The 20,938-nt window shown below is 38.7% G+C and overlaps 2 protein-coding genes across 2 annotated transcripts; one reads left to right on the top strand and one right to left on the bottom strand.

Annotated features, from left to right (window-relative positions):
- The first annotated feature begins 1,197 nt into the window (after positions 1-1,197).
- LOC138903283 (uncharacterized) lies at positions 1,198-3,136 on the top strand. Its single transcript, XM_070191225.1, has 5 exons — positions 1,198-1,729; positions 1,879-2,063; positions 2,105-2,235; positions 2,472-2,836; positions 2,925-3,136. Exons 1-5 carry the CDS (start codon positions 1,198-1,200, stop codon positions 3,134-3,136), a joined length of 1,425 nt encoding a protein of 474 aa, XP_070047326.1.
- Positions 3,137-4,541: 1,405 nt separating this feature from the next.
- On the bottom strand, positions 4,542-5,196 carry LOC104119053 (uncharacterized). Its single transcript, XM_009630455.1, has 3 exons — positions 5,159-5,196; positions 4,796-4,922; positions 4,542-4,700 (listed from the first exon to the last, which is right to left on the bottom strand). Exons 1-3 carry the CDS (start codon positions 5,194-5,196, stop codon positions 4,542-4,544), a joined length of 324 nt encoding a protein of 107 aa, XP_009628750.1.
- Between the last annotated feature and the right edge of the window lie 15,742 nt (positions 5,197-20,938).

Below are 20,938 nucleotides of genomic sequence, written 5' to 3'. Positions count from 1 at the left end.
GGATAAAATAATCCCACATTTAATGGGATAAGGTGAGATAAGATGGGATATCCTGAATTAAGTCTGGGATTAAATTTATACCTTATTTGGTTGGCGGTATAAATTTATCCCAGGATAAATTTATATCTCCAACCAAACAAGGAACAAATTTAATCCTATATTTTATCCCACCTTATATCTCCTACCAAACGACCCCTAATAATGATAGCATTTTAAAGTATTTTGGAAAATAATTTGGGGAATGAGTAGTTAATAATAAGGGTAAAACAAGAAAAAAAGATTGTCTTTCTATTGATTTGCTAAAATAGATAAGTAAAAATAAAAATATAATTTAATTATAGTAGACAAGTAAAAATAAACTGAGGGAATAAATAATAATTAATTAGTTTCCTTTTGGAGATATCCGATAAAATTAGGACGATAATAATTGTAGAAATTCATGCTCGTACAGAATCATGGTTGGTCACTAACAAAAAAGAAAAGAAAAGCAGAAGTTTATCTATCTAGTAGATTCTAAACAGGCCAAATAGGTGTATGGCCCCTTAAACTTAGCTCCAATTTCTATTTTGACACCTTTACTTAGCGCATTTTTTATTGAACACTTTAACTCTATTTTGATCTATACCATTTAAACACAACCCGTGATCGGGCTGTAAAAACATAAGCGCGTGTTTTTAAACGCTTCCCACGTAGAATAACATACCAATAATAGTCTGACACGTGTTTATTTATTCAGGTCGGATAAAAAACCCTTTTTACCTTACCCACATTTTACCACGCCTCAGTTAATCGATCTTCCACCCAAAATCCCCTTTCTTTAACCTAATAAACCCTAATGACTTACATTGATACCGATTCTCGTTGGAATCTTCATCGATTTTGAGTTAGATTCAACTGTCCGTCAACATCTTGGTCAGTTATATTACTAATACGGATAATCGTTTGCTTTTTTTGACCGTGGTGGTGAGTGGAGTTGGTCGTAACTGGAGCTAGTCGTGACTAGAGTTGGTCGTGACTGAAGTTTCGCGGTTTATGCTATTTCAATCGAAGTTTTCCTTTGTGGTAAGCTTTTATTTACTGATTTTTTGTTGTTGTAATTTAGTTTGATTGGAGTTTGTGAAAATTAGAATTTTTTTATAATTTTGGGTCGGGGAATCTACTGACATCCTCTGTTTTGCTTTTTAGTTTTTCAATACAATGGTAAATCTAGACATGTCTGCATACCAATATATTCTTGTCGATTTTTACCATGGTGGACATATTGTCAAGGATCCTGACCCGAAATATGTAGGAGAGATGGGTGAGGATGGTCACATAATAGACAAGGACCACTTTTCTCTTTTTGAGCTTCTGTCCTACACAAAGGATATGGGGTATGCTGAGGTAGAGGGTTTCTATTTAATTCATCCGAAATCCAATGAATTTGTATTGATTGAAAATGATGAACATCTGTATAATATAATTTGTCACCTTAATCATCTTGATCATTTAGATTTATTTATTAAGCATATAGTTAATGAGCCTTTGTTGGCTGATGAGACTGTCCCATGTGAACTTTTATGTGGGCCAGAAGTTGTTGAACCAAGTGAAAATATATTAAATAAAGAGGCTAGGTCAACATCTACTGTTCCAGAGAATATAAATGTCCAAGAAAGTGATGCAGATAACACATTTGTGGCTGAAGAAACAACAAACATAGATGTTGGTTTGGCATCAGATCTGTCAAGTAGTGAGTCTGAATTAGATAGCATTTTGATGAAGATAATAGTGATGTGAATGAAGAGCTCAATTCATTAAGGCATGAAAGCAGAAACAAGAAAAAACAGAAGAAATAGAGAAAGAAACCTACTCCAACTGAAAAGATTATTCTGGGAGAAGCTGGAACAGATAAAGGCTTTGAGGATATTGGTAGGCCATCTAAGGAGGACAGGTTTGCTGGAAAATTAGGAGGGGGTAAAGACTACTACACTAGTTCTGATATTGGAAGTGATGATAGCACATATGAATTAGATGTTTTAGCTGAAAGGGGTATTGACTTACCTCCTAGAATGAGAAGTAAAAAGGTAAGGTTTGACCCTGACTATTACCTAGCTATTTTTTTTAGCTTGGTATGGTATTTAAAAATGCTGTAGAGTTTAGAAAAGCAGTAGCCTCATATGCTGTGGAGAACAAAGTGCACCTAAAAATTATGCCTAATGAAAAGGATAGGGTTAGAGTTAAGTGTAAAGGAGGCAAGTATAACTGGAAATTATATGCAAGCAATTATGGGAATTAATGTGACTTTACTGTGAAGAAGTACCATCCAGCTCATAAGTGTAACACCAAAAACAAGAACAAATTATGTACTTTTAAGTACATTACCAATAAGTATAAAGATAGGATTATTTTTCAGCCAAATATTAAGTTGTGGGAGATTCAGGATTTGGTCAGGGATAACTGGGTTTGTATGTTGGAAGGACTGTTTGTTACAGGGCTAAGAGTAGGGTGATAAGTCAATTCATGGGTGACTGGAGGATGGAATTTAACAAACTTACTGATTATGCTGATATTATTAAGCAAACAAATTCTGGGAGTTCATTCTGGGAGTTCATTGAGAATAACATGTGTGAAACATTCAATTCTTGGATAGTAGGTCCTAAGCACAAATCTGTTATAACTATGTTGGAAGAAATTAGATACAAAATCATGAATAAGACCATTGAAATAAGGAAGTTTGCTGAGACTTGGGTTACTGACATTGTACCAATAGCTAGGATGATACTGGAAGAGAACAAAGCCCTCTCTAGGAGGTGTAAGGTTATATGGAATGCAGAACATGGGTTTGAAGTTGATGAAGGTGTGTACAGATTCATTATTTTATTTCAGGACTATGATATGTACTTGTAGATCATGGATGTTGAGGGGAATTTCATGTCAACATGCAGTATGTGCATTCTATGATAGAGAAATGGACCCAGATGATTATGTTGCCCACTGGTATAGGAAGGAAACTTTTCTTAAAGCTTACAAGAACTTCATTCAATCAATTCCCAACATGAAGATGTGGCCAGATTCAATAAATCCATGTATAGAGCCTTCAGAACCTAAACCTATGCCATGTAGACCAAAGAGATGTAGGAAAAAAGCCAAGGATTAACCAAGAAAAAAGCATGATAAACTATCAAAAAAGGGGTAAAGATGACTTGTTCAAACTGCCAACAAACAGGCCACAACAAATCTGGATGCAGGAATATGGTAAGTTCTCATAGTTATAATTCTATCTTTTACATTCTTTTTTTGCAATTCTGATATTCTTTTCTTTTACTTCTGTCAGCATGTTCCAAGAAGTGCTACTTAACAAAGTCAAAATATGCCACCACCTCCACCAGGATCATCTCAGAAAATACCATCTCAACAAAACAATCCATCATCTATATGTGAGGATACAAGTGTTGTCAAAAGATAAAACAACAATCAATCAACTGGGCTTGGTAGGGGAAGAGGAAGAGGAAGAGGAACTACACTTGGCATTGGTAGGGGTGCATTCATATTTGCTACAGGAAGCTCTACTACCACACAACCTTCAACATCTCAATCTACAGGAGGCCCTGGACTAGGCAGGGGGAAAGGAAGAGGAACTACACTAGGATAAGGCTCGGCTAATGCAACAACCATTGGACATAAAAAATCAAGGCATACTAGTTTTGAAATTTTCACTGACACCATGACTGGAACTACTATCCTGAATGTAAGGGTGTATATTTTATTGTAATGTAGTTTTGTGGGCTGGAATTATTCTGTTTTTACTAATTTATTGTATTTTACAGCTTGGTATATCATCTGAGAGAGTCATATCAGTTGGTACATTCAAGGATACATCTGCAACTAACTTAGACATTGGATTTAAGCCCCCTGGATTGAAGTTTAAAGGAAGAAATACGGTGACAAGGTCACAGTTTCAGCAGATGAGTGCAGCACAAAAAAAAGGCCCTTCAAGTCAAACAAGTTCAGTTGTATCTACACTGTGAAGCAGACCAACTTTTATTTATGTTATCTAAGATATCACTGCCAGTTTTTTGTTTGGGCAGTTATGCTCTATTTGATACATTATGCTCTATTAGAGTTCACTAGTTTGGGCAGTTATTTATTTGGGAAAATAATGTTCTATTTTTGTAATTTGTAGACCAAAATAATGCTCTATTTTTTAGCTTCAATGTAATGCTAGTTTATCACATTATGCAATTGAATGTTTGGACAGTTATGTTTTCAATTCATGAATATGTTTGGGCAGTTATGTTTTCAGTTCATGAATATGAATTTGCATTTCATTCATAACACAATATGGAAGTGCAGCTGAACTTCAATTTGCATCAAAAATTGGTCATTACCATTTCATTCATAACAAGATAGTGTACATTAATAAAAAGCCAAATTCCTAGTATCCTCTTCCAATATACTACATTGTTCTTGAACTAATAGCAGCAACTACAACATCATTATCACCAGCATATCATAAAAATACTACATTGTTCTTCAAACTACCAGTATCAGCAAAGCCAAATTCATAGAAACAACACCACCACCACAACAAATAACCACTTCAATCGCGCAACTGTTTTCTCAATTCTTTCGACTCTCTTCAACAGACCTCGTATAACCCTCTTAGCTTGGTCGGGCATTTCATTATCATGCCATCTGAAGTATTTGCATCCACCTCGACCCTGCAAAATTAAAAAAAGAAATGTGGCCAAAAAAATTTTAAAAAAAGATTTCTTTTTTAAGAAATTCAAGGGTCTAAGTAATACGACCGACTTACCAATTTACAATCATAAAATCGACGACCTGAGTTTGCAGGTGACCATGATATAGTCAGTGGCGCATTCAATCTACAATGGCAAATATCCATTCCATTGCGTGAAGTTGTTGATTTTTGTGACATGGAACTGATAAACGAGAAAGATGAGGAAGAAATCAGATAAAGATTCAAGCTTGGGCACCTAAGCTTCTGTTAAAGGGGAAAATGACGACCTTGAAAGGGGAAGAAGACGAAAGAGGAATTAGGGCTTTTTTGAGAGAAATAATGAAAAAATCGGGTGTTTTGAAGTGGGTCTAACGGGTGGGTTTTTTTTACCGTTGGAATATCCACCTAAGCAAATATTAATAACATTCATGGGCTTACCATGTGTGGACATAACGCTCCTTTGGCCGGTCATGCATTGTGTTTAAATGATATAGACCAAAATAGAGTTAAAGTGTTCAATAGGAAAAGCGTTAAGTTAAGGTGTCAAAATGAAAATTGGAACCTAAGTTGGGCGTCTATATATTTGGCCTTCTAAACAATATTATAGACACAAGATTCTAAATTCTATGTACAACCTAAAAAATATTTATATTATTAGGTCAATTAATTAAAGGTAATTGCAAATTACTGTATTTAATAGCTATGATTGAAAACACATAATAAAAGGTAAGTAACATGCTATTATACTATTTTAAATTATACTGGTGGCGTAAAAATTTCATTATGCCTAAAGATATAGTACCTATTTAAACATTCTATTTTACAAGAAAAAAATACCAAACCTGTGAGTATTTCCATAGAGTTAGAGAATTTAAAGGGCTATTAGTCAATCAAAGAAGTTGAACTGTTGAAGTGCATTTAATTTTTTTTCGCTTTCCTGAACCTTTATAACTTAAGTTTCTGGTTAGTTGGTGTAATATAATTAATTGCCCCTAAGAGAAGAAACGAAGTGGCTGCAGATTGGATCATTTAAAGTATATAATAATACTCTCTTCGGTCTACAATTAGTGATCAATTTGTCTTGGGCACACCCATTAAGGAAATATAAAATTCTAGATAAAAATAATTAGTGTGACTAAATTATTCTTAATTAAATGTTGCAGCATAATTAATATGAGGAGTAAAAGACTTTGTAGGGATACGTACATAAGGGTAATTTTGGAAAAGTAAATTGAATTTTTTTTTGATTATATAAATTGACACTTATTTTGGACCAAAATAAAAAAAAATTATATACAGAGAGCAACATACGAGAGAATATATATATATATATATATATATATATATATATATATATATATATAAAGAGAATAAAAACAGAGAAAAGAAAAGGTGAAGGGACTTGGAGAATATTACTCATCGATTTAGGGATAATGACAGTGAAGTGAAGAAACGTAGGCATGCAGTGAGGACCAATAATTAAAAGAGTGAGCCACGGCTCTGGCTTTGGGAGTGATAAAAGAGGAACCATCTTTCTCAAATCTAAATGGTAATCATATCTATTCTCAAAATTCGGATAAGTTACTACCATCAAATCTGTAATTTGTTGTTCCAATTTGGCCATTATCCAATACTATTGAATATTTTTTAAAATTATCCTCCGTCATACTAATGGAACAAAACTATCCTTCCCGTCTAACTATTAAACAAAAATACCCTCACTTTAACGGAAGTGCCACGCGGCAACAACTAATCTAAACTTACCCGACCCAACCCACCTAAAAAAAACTGATTAACACTTAAAAGACCCCATTAACACCTAGCTAAAAAATAAATCTAAATCGTTTTTTCGTTTGTCTCTTTTTTTAATCAATCCTTTGCACTCACCTCCGCCTACACTCCACCACCAATGAAGCCATAACAACCAGCGCACACTTTCCTCTCCAAACACATGTGTTGTTTAACAAAATCAAAACCCAATTCTTCTAAATCAAATAAAAGAGGAAACATCTTCTTAAATATAAATGGTAACCATATCTATCCTCAAAATTCGGAAAAGTTACTATCACAAAATCTGTAATTTGCTGCTGCTCCAATTTGGCCATTATCCAATAAAGTTCTCAGACATCATATCATGACCGAGAATGGGCGGAACCTTCATGGCCGCCAATGTCAAGTTTGCCGGATTTTATTTTTTTAGATTCATGGAATCTGAAATAGTGAAATGATATGAGCTTTTACAAAGTGGAAAATCCGAACTGGGGGAAGAATCTTGATGGAGCAAAATTTTCTAGAACAATCGGATGAGGCTCGTCGGAGTTTCTGTCCACGTGCAACAAGATTCAGAGCATTTTGAAGGACTTCCCACGGTTGAAACGAACTGAAATCTGAGATGTCGGTATCCAAGCAATGGGAAGAGACCTCTCAATCCACATCTTTATTTGGATTACTTTTTACTCCCGATTTGTTGGTTGTTGGAGGTGATTTAAAAGAATACTAGATGTACAGCTTAGGAGTAAATGCGTTTAGCTGCCGGCGACGATTCTAGTACTAAGCATGTGTTATGTTTATTGTGTGTAGGGATTGATTGCAGGAATGTAATGGATTTGGTTGCCGGCGGTAATTTCTAGTGTTAAAGGTGAAGTTCACCACTTTTTATGTTTAGTTTTGGTATTGTTTAGCCACGTATAATTTATATAGGTCCTTTTTTAGATGGGTTTAAGGGTATTGGATCGGATAAATTTACAAAAGAATCGATTGGACCAATTCTATCAGATTGCTGCAACGTGGAACCTCAATTAAGATAAGGGTATTTTTATTCGATAGTAAGACGGTAGGGATATTTTTGGTTGATTAGTATGATGGAGGGTAGTTTTAAACAATATTCAATAGTAGAGGGGCATTTTTTACCCTTTACTGTATGATATGTGAGTGAAAATAATAAGAGAGGAGCAATGAAGATGAGATTGATCCAAAAGTGAGACTATGACAGAGAGATTTTGGGATAGAAAATTTTACACATTTAAACATCACTAGATAATCCTCTCTGTTAGATGGTGGGAGCCAAATTTTGTCCCGGTGGAATCTAAACTATTAATAATAACAGTATGGATCAGACTACCACAACCGTCAACAGAATTTTATGACAAGATAATTTTGGAACAAGTGGGCAATAGGATAGGGAAACTACTAAAGATTGATACATGTACTTTATCTACTTTACTAGGGCGATACGCAAAAATATGTGTTCAAGTTCCGGTTGAAACACCAGCCACAACTCCTGTCATTATTGGCACACATAGGCAACCAATCGTATATAAAAGGAAGGAATCATGTGTACCAGATGTGGGGGAGTCAGCCATACAATGAGGAGCTATGAGTTCTTACCCAAACCCAACGCATCACAAGAACATGCGCAACCCACCAGTAGCTCCAATAGCGACCTCAATGGAGCGGATACAAAGTCTTAATGGCGCGCAGTCTCTTTTTAAAAAAAACATGTAAAATCAACATAAAAGAGGCCAAATCTAGGGGCACACTCGGAGAAAAATGATAGACGAAAGAAACATTCAGGTAAAAATGTTCAATGCCTCTATAGGTAAGTTCCTTGGCTAAAAATCAATCAACTCCATAGGCATCTCCCATAACGCCCCTAAGGGGAGGGACCCAAAAAGTTAGTTGGGCTCTTATGAGAGTTCAATGGGGAACCAAAATGACATGGACTCACATATGGTTCACCAGTCGGCAGGCCCAATTTTAAACTTGGATAATACTAAAACACACACTCCTACACATACCCACATTACAAGAGCTAAAAAGCATTTTTCTTCTGACCCAAAATCAAAAGATATCAAAATGGAAAAATTAATTAGCCCACAAAGTCCCAAAAAAATGCCAAGTACAACAGAGAAAGGGGAAAAGATCCCATAACAAAAAAATCTTTGCACCCCCCAATCTAGTTCACTCCCATAAAATGAAAGCATTTTATTTTCAAAAAAGGAGGCTCTCACAACCTAAGTCTAATCGGTAGTGGGCCATCCTCTCTCTATGGTGCACTAACTCAATTATGCACCATTAACACACACAACCCTCTATGGTAACTCCTCTAGATACATCCCCCCAGTAAAGGTAATCGAGTACTTGCTCAAAATATTTTACCCTCTCTAATCGATGAAGTGACACTGGTTGTCAATCCTCCATGATCGAGCACTGATCACGAATACCAAAATACGAAACCTAATAGGGAAGAAATGGATTACATCCATAATACAGAGGGGTTAGGGAGCTCCACAAACCCAATGGGTGGAGTTAGCATCAAAGAAACCAAAAATAGAAAACCAAATGAACAACACCCAATACCCAGACACAACACCACTAACGATCTTCTTAGTACCACTACCGCCGGAACACACACCGGAATCATGGCAGGGGATGGCACTACAAGGACACTTCTAATCACTCCAAATGATAATAGGGACAGTCCCAGTATCGATTCATATACAAGACCCAAGGTACCTAGCACGTCTAGCGACACATCTACTAAACCAGGGGATGACCACTTTTGGACACCGGTTGTGGATATCAACGTTGCTACAGACCCAGTACTCGAGTACCCTGCAATCTCTGTCAATGGAGGAGATGAACCATCTCATGGGTCAACTGTTCCAGACTATGCCCTTTTTTCCTATTGATGAATCCGGAGGCTCAAATCCCATCCCCTTCCTTCACACTGTGCCCACCAGTGGAGAAACTACCAATTCTGCCACCAAAACCCTATGCCCCCCGAAACAATTGAATAGGGGACCAACAAACATTGGACTACCTCAAGAAATCCAACCTAGATCTAGGGAACATACTGGCAAAATTAGAAGTCCCAAAGACAAGAGTCTTACTCATGCAAGAGACTTAAGAGATTGAATTCAAAGAGCAGTACAGAGAAATTCGTATTGCATTATGCCCCAGAAAACTCCCCAAATGCAAACTAGATCTTCGAGTTCCCTCATCTCCAAACTCATGGAACTCAGTAGTAGTGTTAGACCCTTTAGTTGGCATAGTGCAACCAACCCCTGTGGGCAACTGGAAGGAATCAATATGAAGGCCTCATCTCAAAACCCACTCCTGATGAACTTCATATTACGAAATGCAAGGGGAGCCAATAGTGCTGAGTTCCGCATGCACAGTGCTTCAATGGTCAAGATCCATAACCCTTCTATGCTTGTCTTGCTAGAAAAGAAGGATGGTTGACCGATCCACATCCAATCCGCACTAAATAGTGAGTGGAAATGTTCGTTGGAAGAATAGTACCCAACAAGAGTCGGGGTCAATTTTCACAGGGAGTTACAATGGGTGTTAGGAGTATACACTTGACGAAAGCGAATGGAATAGCTAAATTATGCTTCCAAACAACAGGTTTTGATTTCTAAGTCTAATTTTACTTTAGCAATTATAAGCTAAGAAAAGGAACTTGAAGCGAATTAATATTTTTGTTATTTTTCCAAATAATTAAAAATCCTAGGGATGTGACCATAACCTAGGTGTTCGCCGAATGGGTTGAATACGTTAATACTTGTTTTGTTGATTGGGGTGTATTATAACTCTCAACTCTATGTTACCCACTCAATACCTCTCGGTCAAATAGTGATTTTTCCCAATTTGGCTTTCTCAAGTCCAAATAGGTATCAAACAAAATAATTGATATGAGCTCAAATCGGGTTCTTACTATCTCTAGTTTGAACTCTTTAATTAGACTAATTAAACCCTCAATTAGCCCAATTCTTTGTTAGCCAAGTTATCCTAGAGTAGGTTTCTCTTTGTCAAGTAGAGACTAAGTCAAAAAGGCATGAATCAATATTTGCAACCATTAATTCTAAAATTGAAGCATAAACTAAGCAAAATAATCAACACCCAATCATAAACAAGTATTAAATTAAATACCCATAAGATTTACACACTAGGGTTGAGTCACAACCCTAGTAATAATCTAGCTACTCATAGTGAGAATTGAAAATAATAAAGAAGAAATGCTAATTAAACTCATAATCTAAGATTAGAATGGTAAAATATGGTGTTTAAGAACTAAAACAATCACAAAATTCCTAAAATGGCAAAATGTAATTACAACAGCTCAAACTTCTAAACTTGACCTAAAAATGTGTGAAACTAGTCTATTTATAGTGGCCCAAAATTCACAGATAAAAATTTCCCTCGGGAGGTTCTGTGACCGCACAATTCCATGTGCGGTCCACAAATTTCTTCAGTTGGCAAGATCTTGGATTCTGCAGCCGCATAATTCTGGATTGCTACTGCGAAGTATCTTCTGCGGTCACACAATTCTTGTGCGATCCGCACTTCAGCAAGGCTTCAGGACTTGGTCTTTTGCACACTCTCTGAACTTTGAATCATTTGTCAGTACAGACATTGTTCTGTGGCCGCATAATTCATGTACGGTTCGCACATTGGCAAAATTTATGTTGGGCTCTTTCACTTGATCTGCGATCGCAAATGGAATTCTGTGGTCCGCACTTGCTTCTGTGGCCGCAGAAATCCTTCTGCGGACCGCACCTGTTTAGTTTTGCACCCCTATCTTGCCTTGTGATTCAGAACACTTCTTTTTGAGTCGCATTTCATCACGGGAGACCAAACTTCCAACATTCCTGCAATTTGCACACTTTCATTAGTTTTGAAAACATAAAGCAATATTTTCGGACTAAAAAAAAATCAAAAGGTGCTAATAAGTAGTTAAAATTCCCACTTATCAACTCCCAAACTCAAGTCTTTGCTTGTCCTTAAGTAAATAAATTAGTGATCACATCCTAGAGTTGAGGGTCATCTCAGCGAGTCAAAGGCGATCCAGTCACACATCAGTTGGGATCAACAATTACCCACACTACTCATGCATTATCAACAAGGTGACAAGTCAATTATTCATGCACATATAGTTCTAATGTGACATTTGAGCTTCAAGAATTGACTTTACTCATCAAGGACTCTTGTTTTATCATGTAGGTCATGGTGAACTCCAAACTCTCCCTCCTCTACTTTTCATTTGCCAAGCTCACTTAAGAAATTAGCACTCAATCTTAAGATTCATGAAAGGTTCACTCGTCTCTCACAAGAGAATGTCACAAGTACGACTTTAAGTACCATAGGCTTTCCCCTTATGTAAATCGCTACTAATGTAAGCTCACTCGGTTTGAAATCAAGTAGGACTTCTTTCGGGTTGTAATGAAGGCTTTTGGATTAGGGTAGGATACCATATGGGTAAGTGGTTACACCTTTCCTTAAGCACTCCACACTTTCATTTCTCGGTTCACTATTGCCAAATCTTATAGGCATTTTGCTTTTCATTTGGGACTAGAGAGACTTAACATTACTCTTTCTTGTTCATTTCATTCTTTTTCTCCCTTTTTGATTGCTCATGCTAAGGATCATTACCTCTTTTTGAATCCATCAACCTTTCCACTTATTCACATTTTGTATTTTTCTTTTTGTTCTTTTATTTTCTTGCCTTCTCTTTCATAGAGATTATTTCTTCTCATTTTGTGCCTTGATACCTTTTTCATATTCCTCATCTCTCCCCCAAACTTATATTTTAAGCCACTTGTTTCACAAGAATGTTAAGGAAAGTCCGAGTGCCAAGAGGGAGTCATGACAAAATGGGTAAAGGCTTATAATATGGTTATCAAATAAGAAAGACTAGAGGCTCAAAGGGGTTGAATAAGGATAACGACATTGGTTGGAAATAGAAAGCTCAAATGGGCCAAGGAAAGCCTACAATTACTTCTCAAACCAAGTAAAACTTAGGATTTTGCCTTGAAATATATTCGAGGCAAGTTTTTGACCCTTTGCACGGATACTTGGACTAGCAACAATTCATCTCACCCCTTACATAACTAGATTGTGAAAGAGGATAGAGTCGAAAGCCTACAATGACCGCATTCAAGTTTAAAGATCATTGTGGTCCAATTAGACCACTCGATGATTACCAAAGTTAACTCAAGAGTCACAAAGTCAGTAACTAGAACTATTTCTTTCAAAAACCTTGTATCTAACCATAAGCACGTAATTAACCGTGTTGGTACCAGTTGAAGCATGATTGACTCTTCGAGCATGACTTGATTAGGTGTTTTTATTCATTACTACTACTATTATTACTTAAACACAAAAACGGACTCATTCCTTTAAGAAGGTTGTCACGCCATCCATCGTTAGGACGAGTCACCCGGTTCACACAACAACTACCTTTGGAAAGAACCGTGGCGTTAAGAAAACCAAAGGCTTATTATCTACTAAAGCAGAGAAAGAAGCTACCTAACAAAACAAGGGGTAATATGGAAAACATAAAGAAGCTAATAAGAAAAAACTACTAAAGAGAGATAGATATACATAAGAGAAGAGAGAGAAGCTAGATAAGTACAAATAAGAAGAGAAAGAGTATCATCAAATTATTACGGAACAAATGTATCAAAGTGTACCAATGTTTCAACTAAACTCTACCCCCCAAATAAAAGTAAGCACTGTCCCTAATGCTTATCAAAATAAGAGTAAAAGAGGAGAGGGTGAAGAAAACTCCATATGGATCCTTGGACATCTCAGTGTCCCCAGCAATGTCATCTCCCTCAGGGTTAGCCAATTGAATCTCATCATCATCAAATCTAGGCATGGCTAGGTTGGCAAATATCTCACGCAATGCCTCAGTAGTGTTGGCAACAAGGTCTGGCTCGTCAGACTGGCCAGCTGGTACTATCGGTGCAGATGGTGTTGGAGCGGACTGGAGCGGGTCAAGCAGCATGTCACAGGGAAGGTCACCAGCTGTAGGAAGTCTAGTCATTTCCCTCCAAAGCTTGTCCACTAATTTCTTGCTGACTTGGGACTTACTCAACTTCTTTACTTCCTTTCCCAGCTCCTCAATCACTGACCCGTGTTGTACCAAGGTATCCATGATCATCTTTTGGTTCTCCAAAATATTCTTCAGTGTCTCATGAATGTCAGAAGGATCCCGTGGTGCCTGAGAAGTGGACTGCACTGCAGCAATAATAGACAAGTCAGACAACTTAGAAGTAGCTATGTGTTTCCAGTTGTTGAGACTCGCCAATGTCTCGGAGATTCGTAGAGCAGATAAGAGAACTGTGGGCACTGGCTTTAGAGAAACTCTAGGGGATGTGGTAGGAGCTGAAGATGATGGTGGAGGCATACCAGTGGCACTGGTAGAAGGCTCAATAGAGGTAGATGAAAGATCAGCTAGCTCAGAAGCTACCACTATTGGATCATCAGACTAGTCTATGGTGGTAGGAGGCTGGTCTTTCTTCTTTGGGTTGCTCGCATCCATCAGAGAATACTAGTCAAATGGCTTCTTCGGCTTCACCTTGGTGTTAAAATCCCTCGGCTCTACCTTTGCATCGGTAAGGTACTCTTTGATAGTGTTTAGATAAGAGTAGGACAAGTTGTTCTGCCATGTAATCACTGAAATGTTGGTCGACATCACAACACCCACATTGATTGAGTAACCGGCCATAATGGAAGCAACAAGCACTTCCTGAGGGATAGGAAGGTGAGTTTTGTTCTGGCTCGGATCTAGTCTGCTGCATACAAAGGTTTGCCACCCCTTCGCCTTAAAACTCAAAGTGTTCTGGTGGATGAGAACCCCAACAGTGATCCATGGTGGTGGTGGCCCTGGTGGTGCTAGAATCTCAGCCAACCAAGGTCGGACTTCATCCTTCAGTGCGCACTTCTCCAGATATTCCTTTGGCTCAACATCCTCGAAGTCCAAATACGCATTTAGCGTATGCTGATCAAACCTCACCTTGAGGTTGCGCACTTTGGTCACCTTTGTGCCTTTCTTGATATGAGCAATATTGGTATAAAATTCTTGGACGAGGTATTGTTTAGCATCCTCCACTCTCTCGGTTAACCACATCCTCCCCTTTCGTGCCCTGAACTGTCTCAATATAGCTGGGTTGTATTTATCCATATCCTTCAACACAAACTGCCTTTGAAGAGTTAGATACCTCGCTGGCCACCACATACGGAAACTGGTGAAAGCTGACAAAAACTATCCTCCCAAACCTCTTTCTTCTTTGATCGCTCAAGGCCGTATCATCTCCCCCTCTGCCATCATCGGGGATGTAATATGTAACCTGTGCCTCAGGGACTAGTGTAGCCGATGATTCAGAATCCTGACTAGCACTCTCCGATCCCTCGGAGGTGCTGTGAGATGAAGTTGACTCATCCCTGAGCTGGTATCTCCCATGCGGCCTCGACTGGGTGGCCGTCTGCTCCTCCTGAACAGAGGTTGAGTTTCCCTCTGACACCTCCCTATATGGGACATAGGAGCTAGACTCTGAGAGGTCTGTACCTCTCCCTCTGCCGGTTGTTGTTTTCTTTCTTATTGTCTTGGGCTGGCGAAGGGGAAAGGCACTTTTGCCTCGACCCCGAGAAGATTCACATCTCCCTTTAGAAGTGTCGCCTCGTCCTCTTGATCGAACCATTATCTGTATCAAGCAGAGGAGATTGTTAGTTGCAATTCATTATTCAAACACATACATGAGACATGCAGGTAAGGGAGAAACCATAGGACTCAGTGGGGTTGTACAGTTGAGTCATGCCTGCAGGATAAGGGATCTGCGGTCCCCACAATTTAACATGCGGCCGCAAAAGGGAACTTGCGGTCCGCACATTTCTGTTGTGAGGCCGCAGAAGGGAAGTGTGGTCCGCACATTTGGGATTGCGGCCGCACTTCTGAGGCCTAAATTTGTGCACTCTCTGATGAAAGACAAATGGTCAAATTGCGGTCGTAAGAGGATTTTTGCGGTTCGGACATTTTGACTTGCATCCACACCTTGGATTCTCAAAAGTGAAGACTCTCAAATGACACAGAAAAGCCTAATATGCTGACGCAAGAGCAAATCTACGGTCTGCACAATTTTGACATACGGCCGCAGACTCGTGCCTTATATAAGTGTCTAAAAATGCATATCTACAGACCACAAAATTCAAGTGCGGCCACAGAATTCAAACCATTACGAAAATTCAACTTTTTTAGTCTAAGAGTTTTCAACTTCTTGCACAAATAGGCATGGCAACATTGTAAAAGCATGAAATTTCACTAATCCATCCCCCGTAGAGCATGTATCAAGTTAACCTAGTGCAGATCTACCCCACATGGACACACAATGGAACTCTAATAACTGATAGCCTAAAAAGAACTAAAAAATCTACAGACTAAACTAACTTAAAAATTAACATGAAATTGAAGCATTCCAAATAGAGTGAATGCAGCGAGTGAGTAATCTAGGTGGTTGTGTGTGTGGACAGTGAAAATCTCCAAGAAATATTTGCAGAGTAATAATTTTGTTCAAAGAGGGAAAAGTATAAAATGAGGACCATTGTTCTATTTATACCCAAAATTTTGAGAAGGGAGTAGAGACGAGTGCGGCCGCACATTTTCATGTGTGGTCCGCACCCTACCACCTGGGTGATTATTTTCAGAAACCCATATGTGGTCTGCACATTTTTGGGTGCGATCGTAGATCGGCCTCCGCACTGACAAGCTTAAACTTCAAAGAGTTGGTATTTTTGACATTTCAATTCTGCGGTCTACAAGATAAATATGCGGCCGCAATGCTCATCTGCAATGGCACCTAAAATGTGCGGTCCGCATAATTTAAGTGCGGTCCGCACAATTTGAACACTTAGCCATATTTTCGTCCACAATTTTTGTAAGTCACACCCACCCCTGTAGCACCCTTCAAATCAAGTTAGAACAAAAATAACACCTAATTACAAAATAAAAAGGGAAAGAAACATGGGTTGCCTCCCAATAAGCACCTGATTTAACGTCGCGACACGACGCATAATACCCTCAAGTGAAATGAATGACCGCCACAATGTGCCTATCTCCAACCTTTCCCAAGTAGTGCTTCACCCGGTTACCATTGACTCAGAATACTTCATTGTTTTTGTTCTTCAAGTTTAATGCACCAAAAGGTGTCACACCCACAATTTCAAAAGGACCATTCCATTTGGATTTTAGCTTCCCGGGAAACATCCTCAACCATAAGTTTAACAACAATACAAGATCACCCATCTTGAACTCTTTGTTCCAAATGTATTTGTCATTAAGATATTTCATCTTTTCTTTGTACAAGGATGAATTCGCATAAGCATGGTACCGGAACTCATCCGATTCATTCAATTATGCCACCCTCAAGTTAGCGGCTACATCCCAATCAAGATTCATCTTCTTTAAAGCCCACATGGCCTTGTGCTCTAGTTCCACCGGAAGATGACAAGCTTTCCCGAACACCAACTGGTATGGCAACATTCTGATAGGTGTTTTGTAAGCCATCCGATAAACCCGTAATGCATCATCAAGCTTCTTGGACCAATCCGTGCGATTAGCATTCACCATTTTGGACAAGATACTCTTTATCTCCCGGTTGGAGACTTCCACTTGCCCACTAGCTTGTGGGTGATATGGAGTCGTGACTTTGTGAGTAACACCATACTTGCTAAGTAAAGTGTCGAAAGCCTTGTTGCAAAAATGTGCATCCATCACTTATAATTGCACGTGAAGTACCAAACCTTGTGAAAATATTCTTCTTTAAGAAAGCCACCACACTTATCGCCTCATTGTTGGGTAAAGCAACTCCCTCAACCCATTTGGACATATAATCCACCGCGACCAAAATGTAGGTGTTTCCACAAGAACCCAAAAAAGGGCCCATGAAGTCAATACCCCACACATCGAAAATATCAATCTCCAAAATGGTTGTGAGAGGAATTTCATTTTTCTTTGAGATTCCACCGGCCCTTTGACATTCATCATATCTTTTCACTAACTCACTAGCATCTTTGAAAAGAGTAGGCCAATAGAAATCATAACTAAGCACTTTGGTCACTGTTCTTGCTCCACCATGATGACCACCATATGGTGAAGAATGACAAGACCCAAGAATTTTACCTTGCTCTTCTCCCGGAACACATCTTCTAATCACCCAGTCCGTACAAATTGGGAAAAGGTATGGTTCATCCCCAATAACAATCTTGATAATCCCGTTTGAGCTTCTTCCTTTGGCTTGAAGAGAACTCATCCGGAATGATTCCACACACAAGAAAATTTGCTAAATCCGCAAACCATGGCACCTCTTTCATTGAAATTGCCAAGAGTTGCTCATCGGGGAAGGAGTCATTGATTTCAAGAATATCATGCGGCCTCCCCTCCTCTAAATGAGATAAGTGGTCTGCCACTTGGTTTTTACTACATTTTCTATCTTGGATGTCAATATCAAATTCTTGTAACAAGAGCACCCATCTCATCAACTGAGCTTTAGAGTCCTTTTTGCTCATAAGATAACGTAGCGCCGCATGATCCGTGTGGATAATGACTTTTACACCCATCAAGTATAGGCGGAACTTCTCAATTGCAAACACAATAGTAAGGAGCTCTTTCTCTGTAACGGTATATTTGACTTCGACACTATTCATGGTCTTACTAGCATAGTAAATCGGATGAAATTTTTTGTTGATGTGTTGCCCCAAAATTAGCCCCAACCGCTACATCACTTGCATCACATATGAGTTCAAAAGGCACACGCCAATTTGGAGCAATGATGATTGGAGTAGTTGTCAAATTGAGCTTCAACAATTCAAAAGCTCTCATGCAATCATCATTGAAATGAAACTTAGCATCCTTCTCAAGAAGCTTGCATAACGGGTTCACTACCTTAGAGAAGTCTTTGATGAAGCGACAATAAAAACCCACGTGCCTAAAAAACTCCGCACACCCTTCACCGAAGTTGGAGGTGGAAGCTTAGAAATCACCTCAATCTTTTCCTTGTCAACTTCAATTCCATTTTTTGAGATTTTTTGGCCAAGGACAATACCTTCCTCGACCATAAAATGGCATTTCTCCCAATTGAGCACCAAATTTGTTTCTTCACATCTAGCTAACACTTTGTCCAAATTTGCAAGACAATCATCAAAAAAATATCCAACCACCGAGAAGTCATCCGTGAAAACTTCATGGTAGTCCTCCACCATGTCCATGAAAATAGCCATCATACACCTTTGAAAAGCCTCTGGTGCATTGCGCAAACCAAATGGCATCCGCTTGAAAGCAGAAGTACCATAGGGACATGTAAAGGTTATTTTCTCTTGATCTTCCGGAGCAATGAGAATTTGGTTGTAGCCCGATTACCCATCAAGAAATCAATAGAAAGCATAGTCATCCTATCTGTAGAGTATTTGATATAAGAAAGGAAGTAGAAAGTGATCCTTTCTTGTGACTTTGTTGAGCTTACGATAGTCCATACACACCCTCCAATCAGTCACCATTCTAGTAGGAATCAACTCATTCTTATCATTGGTGACCACCGTCATGCCCCTCTTCTTTGGGACACATTGAACAAGAGAAGTCCATGAACTATCAGAGATAGGGTAGACAACCCCGACTCCAACCACTTGATAATCTCCTTCTTGATAACTTCTTGCATAACCTCATTGAGTCTCCTTTGATGTTCAATAGATGGTTTGGCGCCATCCTCCAACTTGATATTATGTATGCAAAAGGCGGGGCTTATCCATTGAATATCTGCCAAGGTCCACCCAATAGCCTTCTTCCTCTTTTGTAGTACCGCCAATGTGGAATCTACCTGCACATTAGTAAAATAATAGAAAAGAATAACCTGTAAAGTAGAACAAGGACCAAGAAATTCATACCGAATATGTGGAGGCAATAGATTCAACTCCAAGGTAGGAGGCTCTTCAATAAAAGGCTTTGTAGGAGGAGTTGTCCTATTTTCAAGATCCAAGGATAATTTTCGGGGTGCATAGTTGTACGACCCCATTTCTTGCAAAGAGTTCACATATTCCATGAAGCCATCCATCTCGTCATCATCAAAGTTAATAAAGATGGCCTCCAACATATCACCAACATTGATTGTAGCACTTGTTTTATCAATAATAACATCGGTCACCGAGTCCACAAAAGAACATACCTCATTGCTATTTGGTTTCCGCATGGACTTACACACATGGAATACCACTTTTTCATCACCAACCCGAAAAGTGAGTTCTCTGGCTTCAACATCACAAAGAGCCTTTCCTGTAGCAAGGAAATGTCTCCCAAGAAAAATCGGCACTTCATAATCAACCTCACAATCTAGAATAACAAAATCCTCTAGAAGAATGAATTTATCAACAACGAACCAAAACATCTTCGATCACTCCCAAAGGCCTCTTCATAGTACGATTGGCTATTTGCAATCTCATAGAGGTGGTTCTTAGTTGCCCAATTTTCAAAGTCTTGAAAATCGAATAGGGTATCAAGTTGATACTTTTCCCAAGATCACAAAGAGCTTTAGCAAACAATTGTACAAGGAATCGTGAAAGCACCGGGATCCTCCAACTTAGGAGCCATTGAATGCACAATTTCACTCACTTGATGAGTGACTTTGATGGTCTCAAAATTCATTGACCGCGTCTTTGTCACAAGATTCTTTATAAACTTTGCATAGCCTGGAATTTGTTCCAAAGCTTCAACTAATGGCACATTGATTGAGAGACTCTTCATCATTTGAATGAACTTCTTAAATTGATTCTCACCATTTTGCTTGGCGAGTCTTTGAGGGTATGGAGGTGGAGGCTTAGGCAATGGTGCCTTAGCCTTTTGGATTACCGGTTCCGGTATGTCCATAATATTTTCTCTAGACGGGTTCACCTCCTCTTGAGTCTCTTCCACACTATCATCAATATCAATCCGAACTTCATCATTAGGTTGCACCACATTGTTCGAGGTCTCTTCTTCTTGCATCATTTAATCATCATCAACAAGTTGCCTTTGACTTGAGGTGGGTGCATTCCCACTTCTTCAACTTCTTATGATAACCACCATGGCATGCCCCATATTGTTACCACCCTTTGGGTTTACCACCGTGTCACTCAGTAGTGCCCCTTAGGGCGAGAATTTAGAGTTTGAGAGATTTTCCCCATTTGAACTTCTAGGTTACGGATTGATGTGTTGTGTGAGGTAAGTTGGGCATCCGAATCGACATTATTTTCCATTATTTACTTAAACATATTTTCAATAAGCCCCATCTCATTGTTTAAAGAACTCAAACCATGGGAAGGATAAGGAGATGAGTTGCTTTTGGGGGCCTTTGATAACCCGACCCCCGGTTGCCTTGATTGTTGTTCCATCCTCCTTGATTTTTACCTCCC

The sequence above is a fragment of the Nicotiana tomentosiformis genome, chromosome 12 (assembly GCF_000390325.3).
Source record: "Nicotiana tomentosiformis chromosome 12, ASM39032v3, whole genome shotgun sequence".
In the NCBI taxonomy this organism is placed as follows: domain Eukaryota; kingdom Viridiplantae; phylum Streptophyta; class Magnoliopsida; order Solanales; family Solanaceae; genus Nicotiana; species Nicotiana tomentosiformis.
This window is presented reverse-complemented; position numbering and strand designations above follow the sequence as displayed.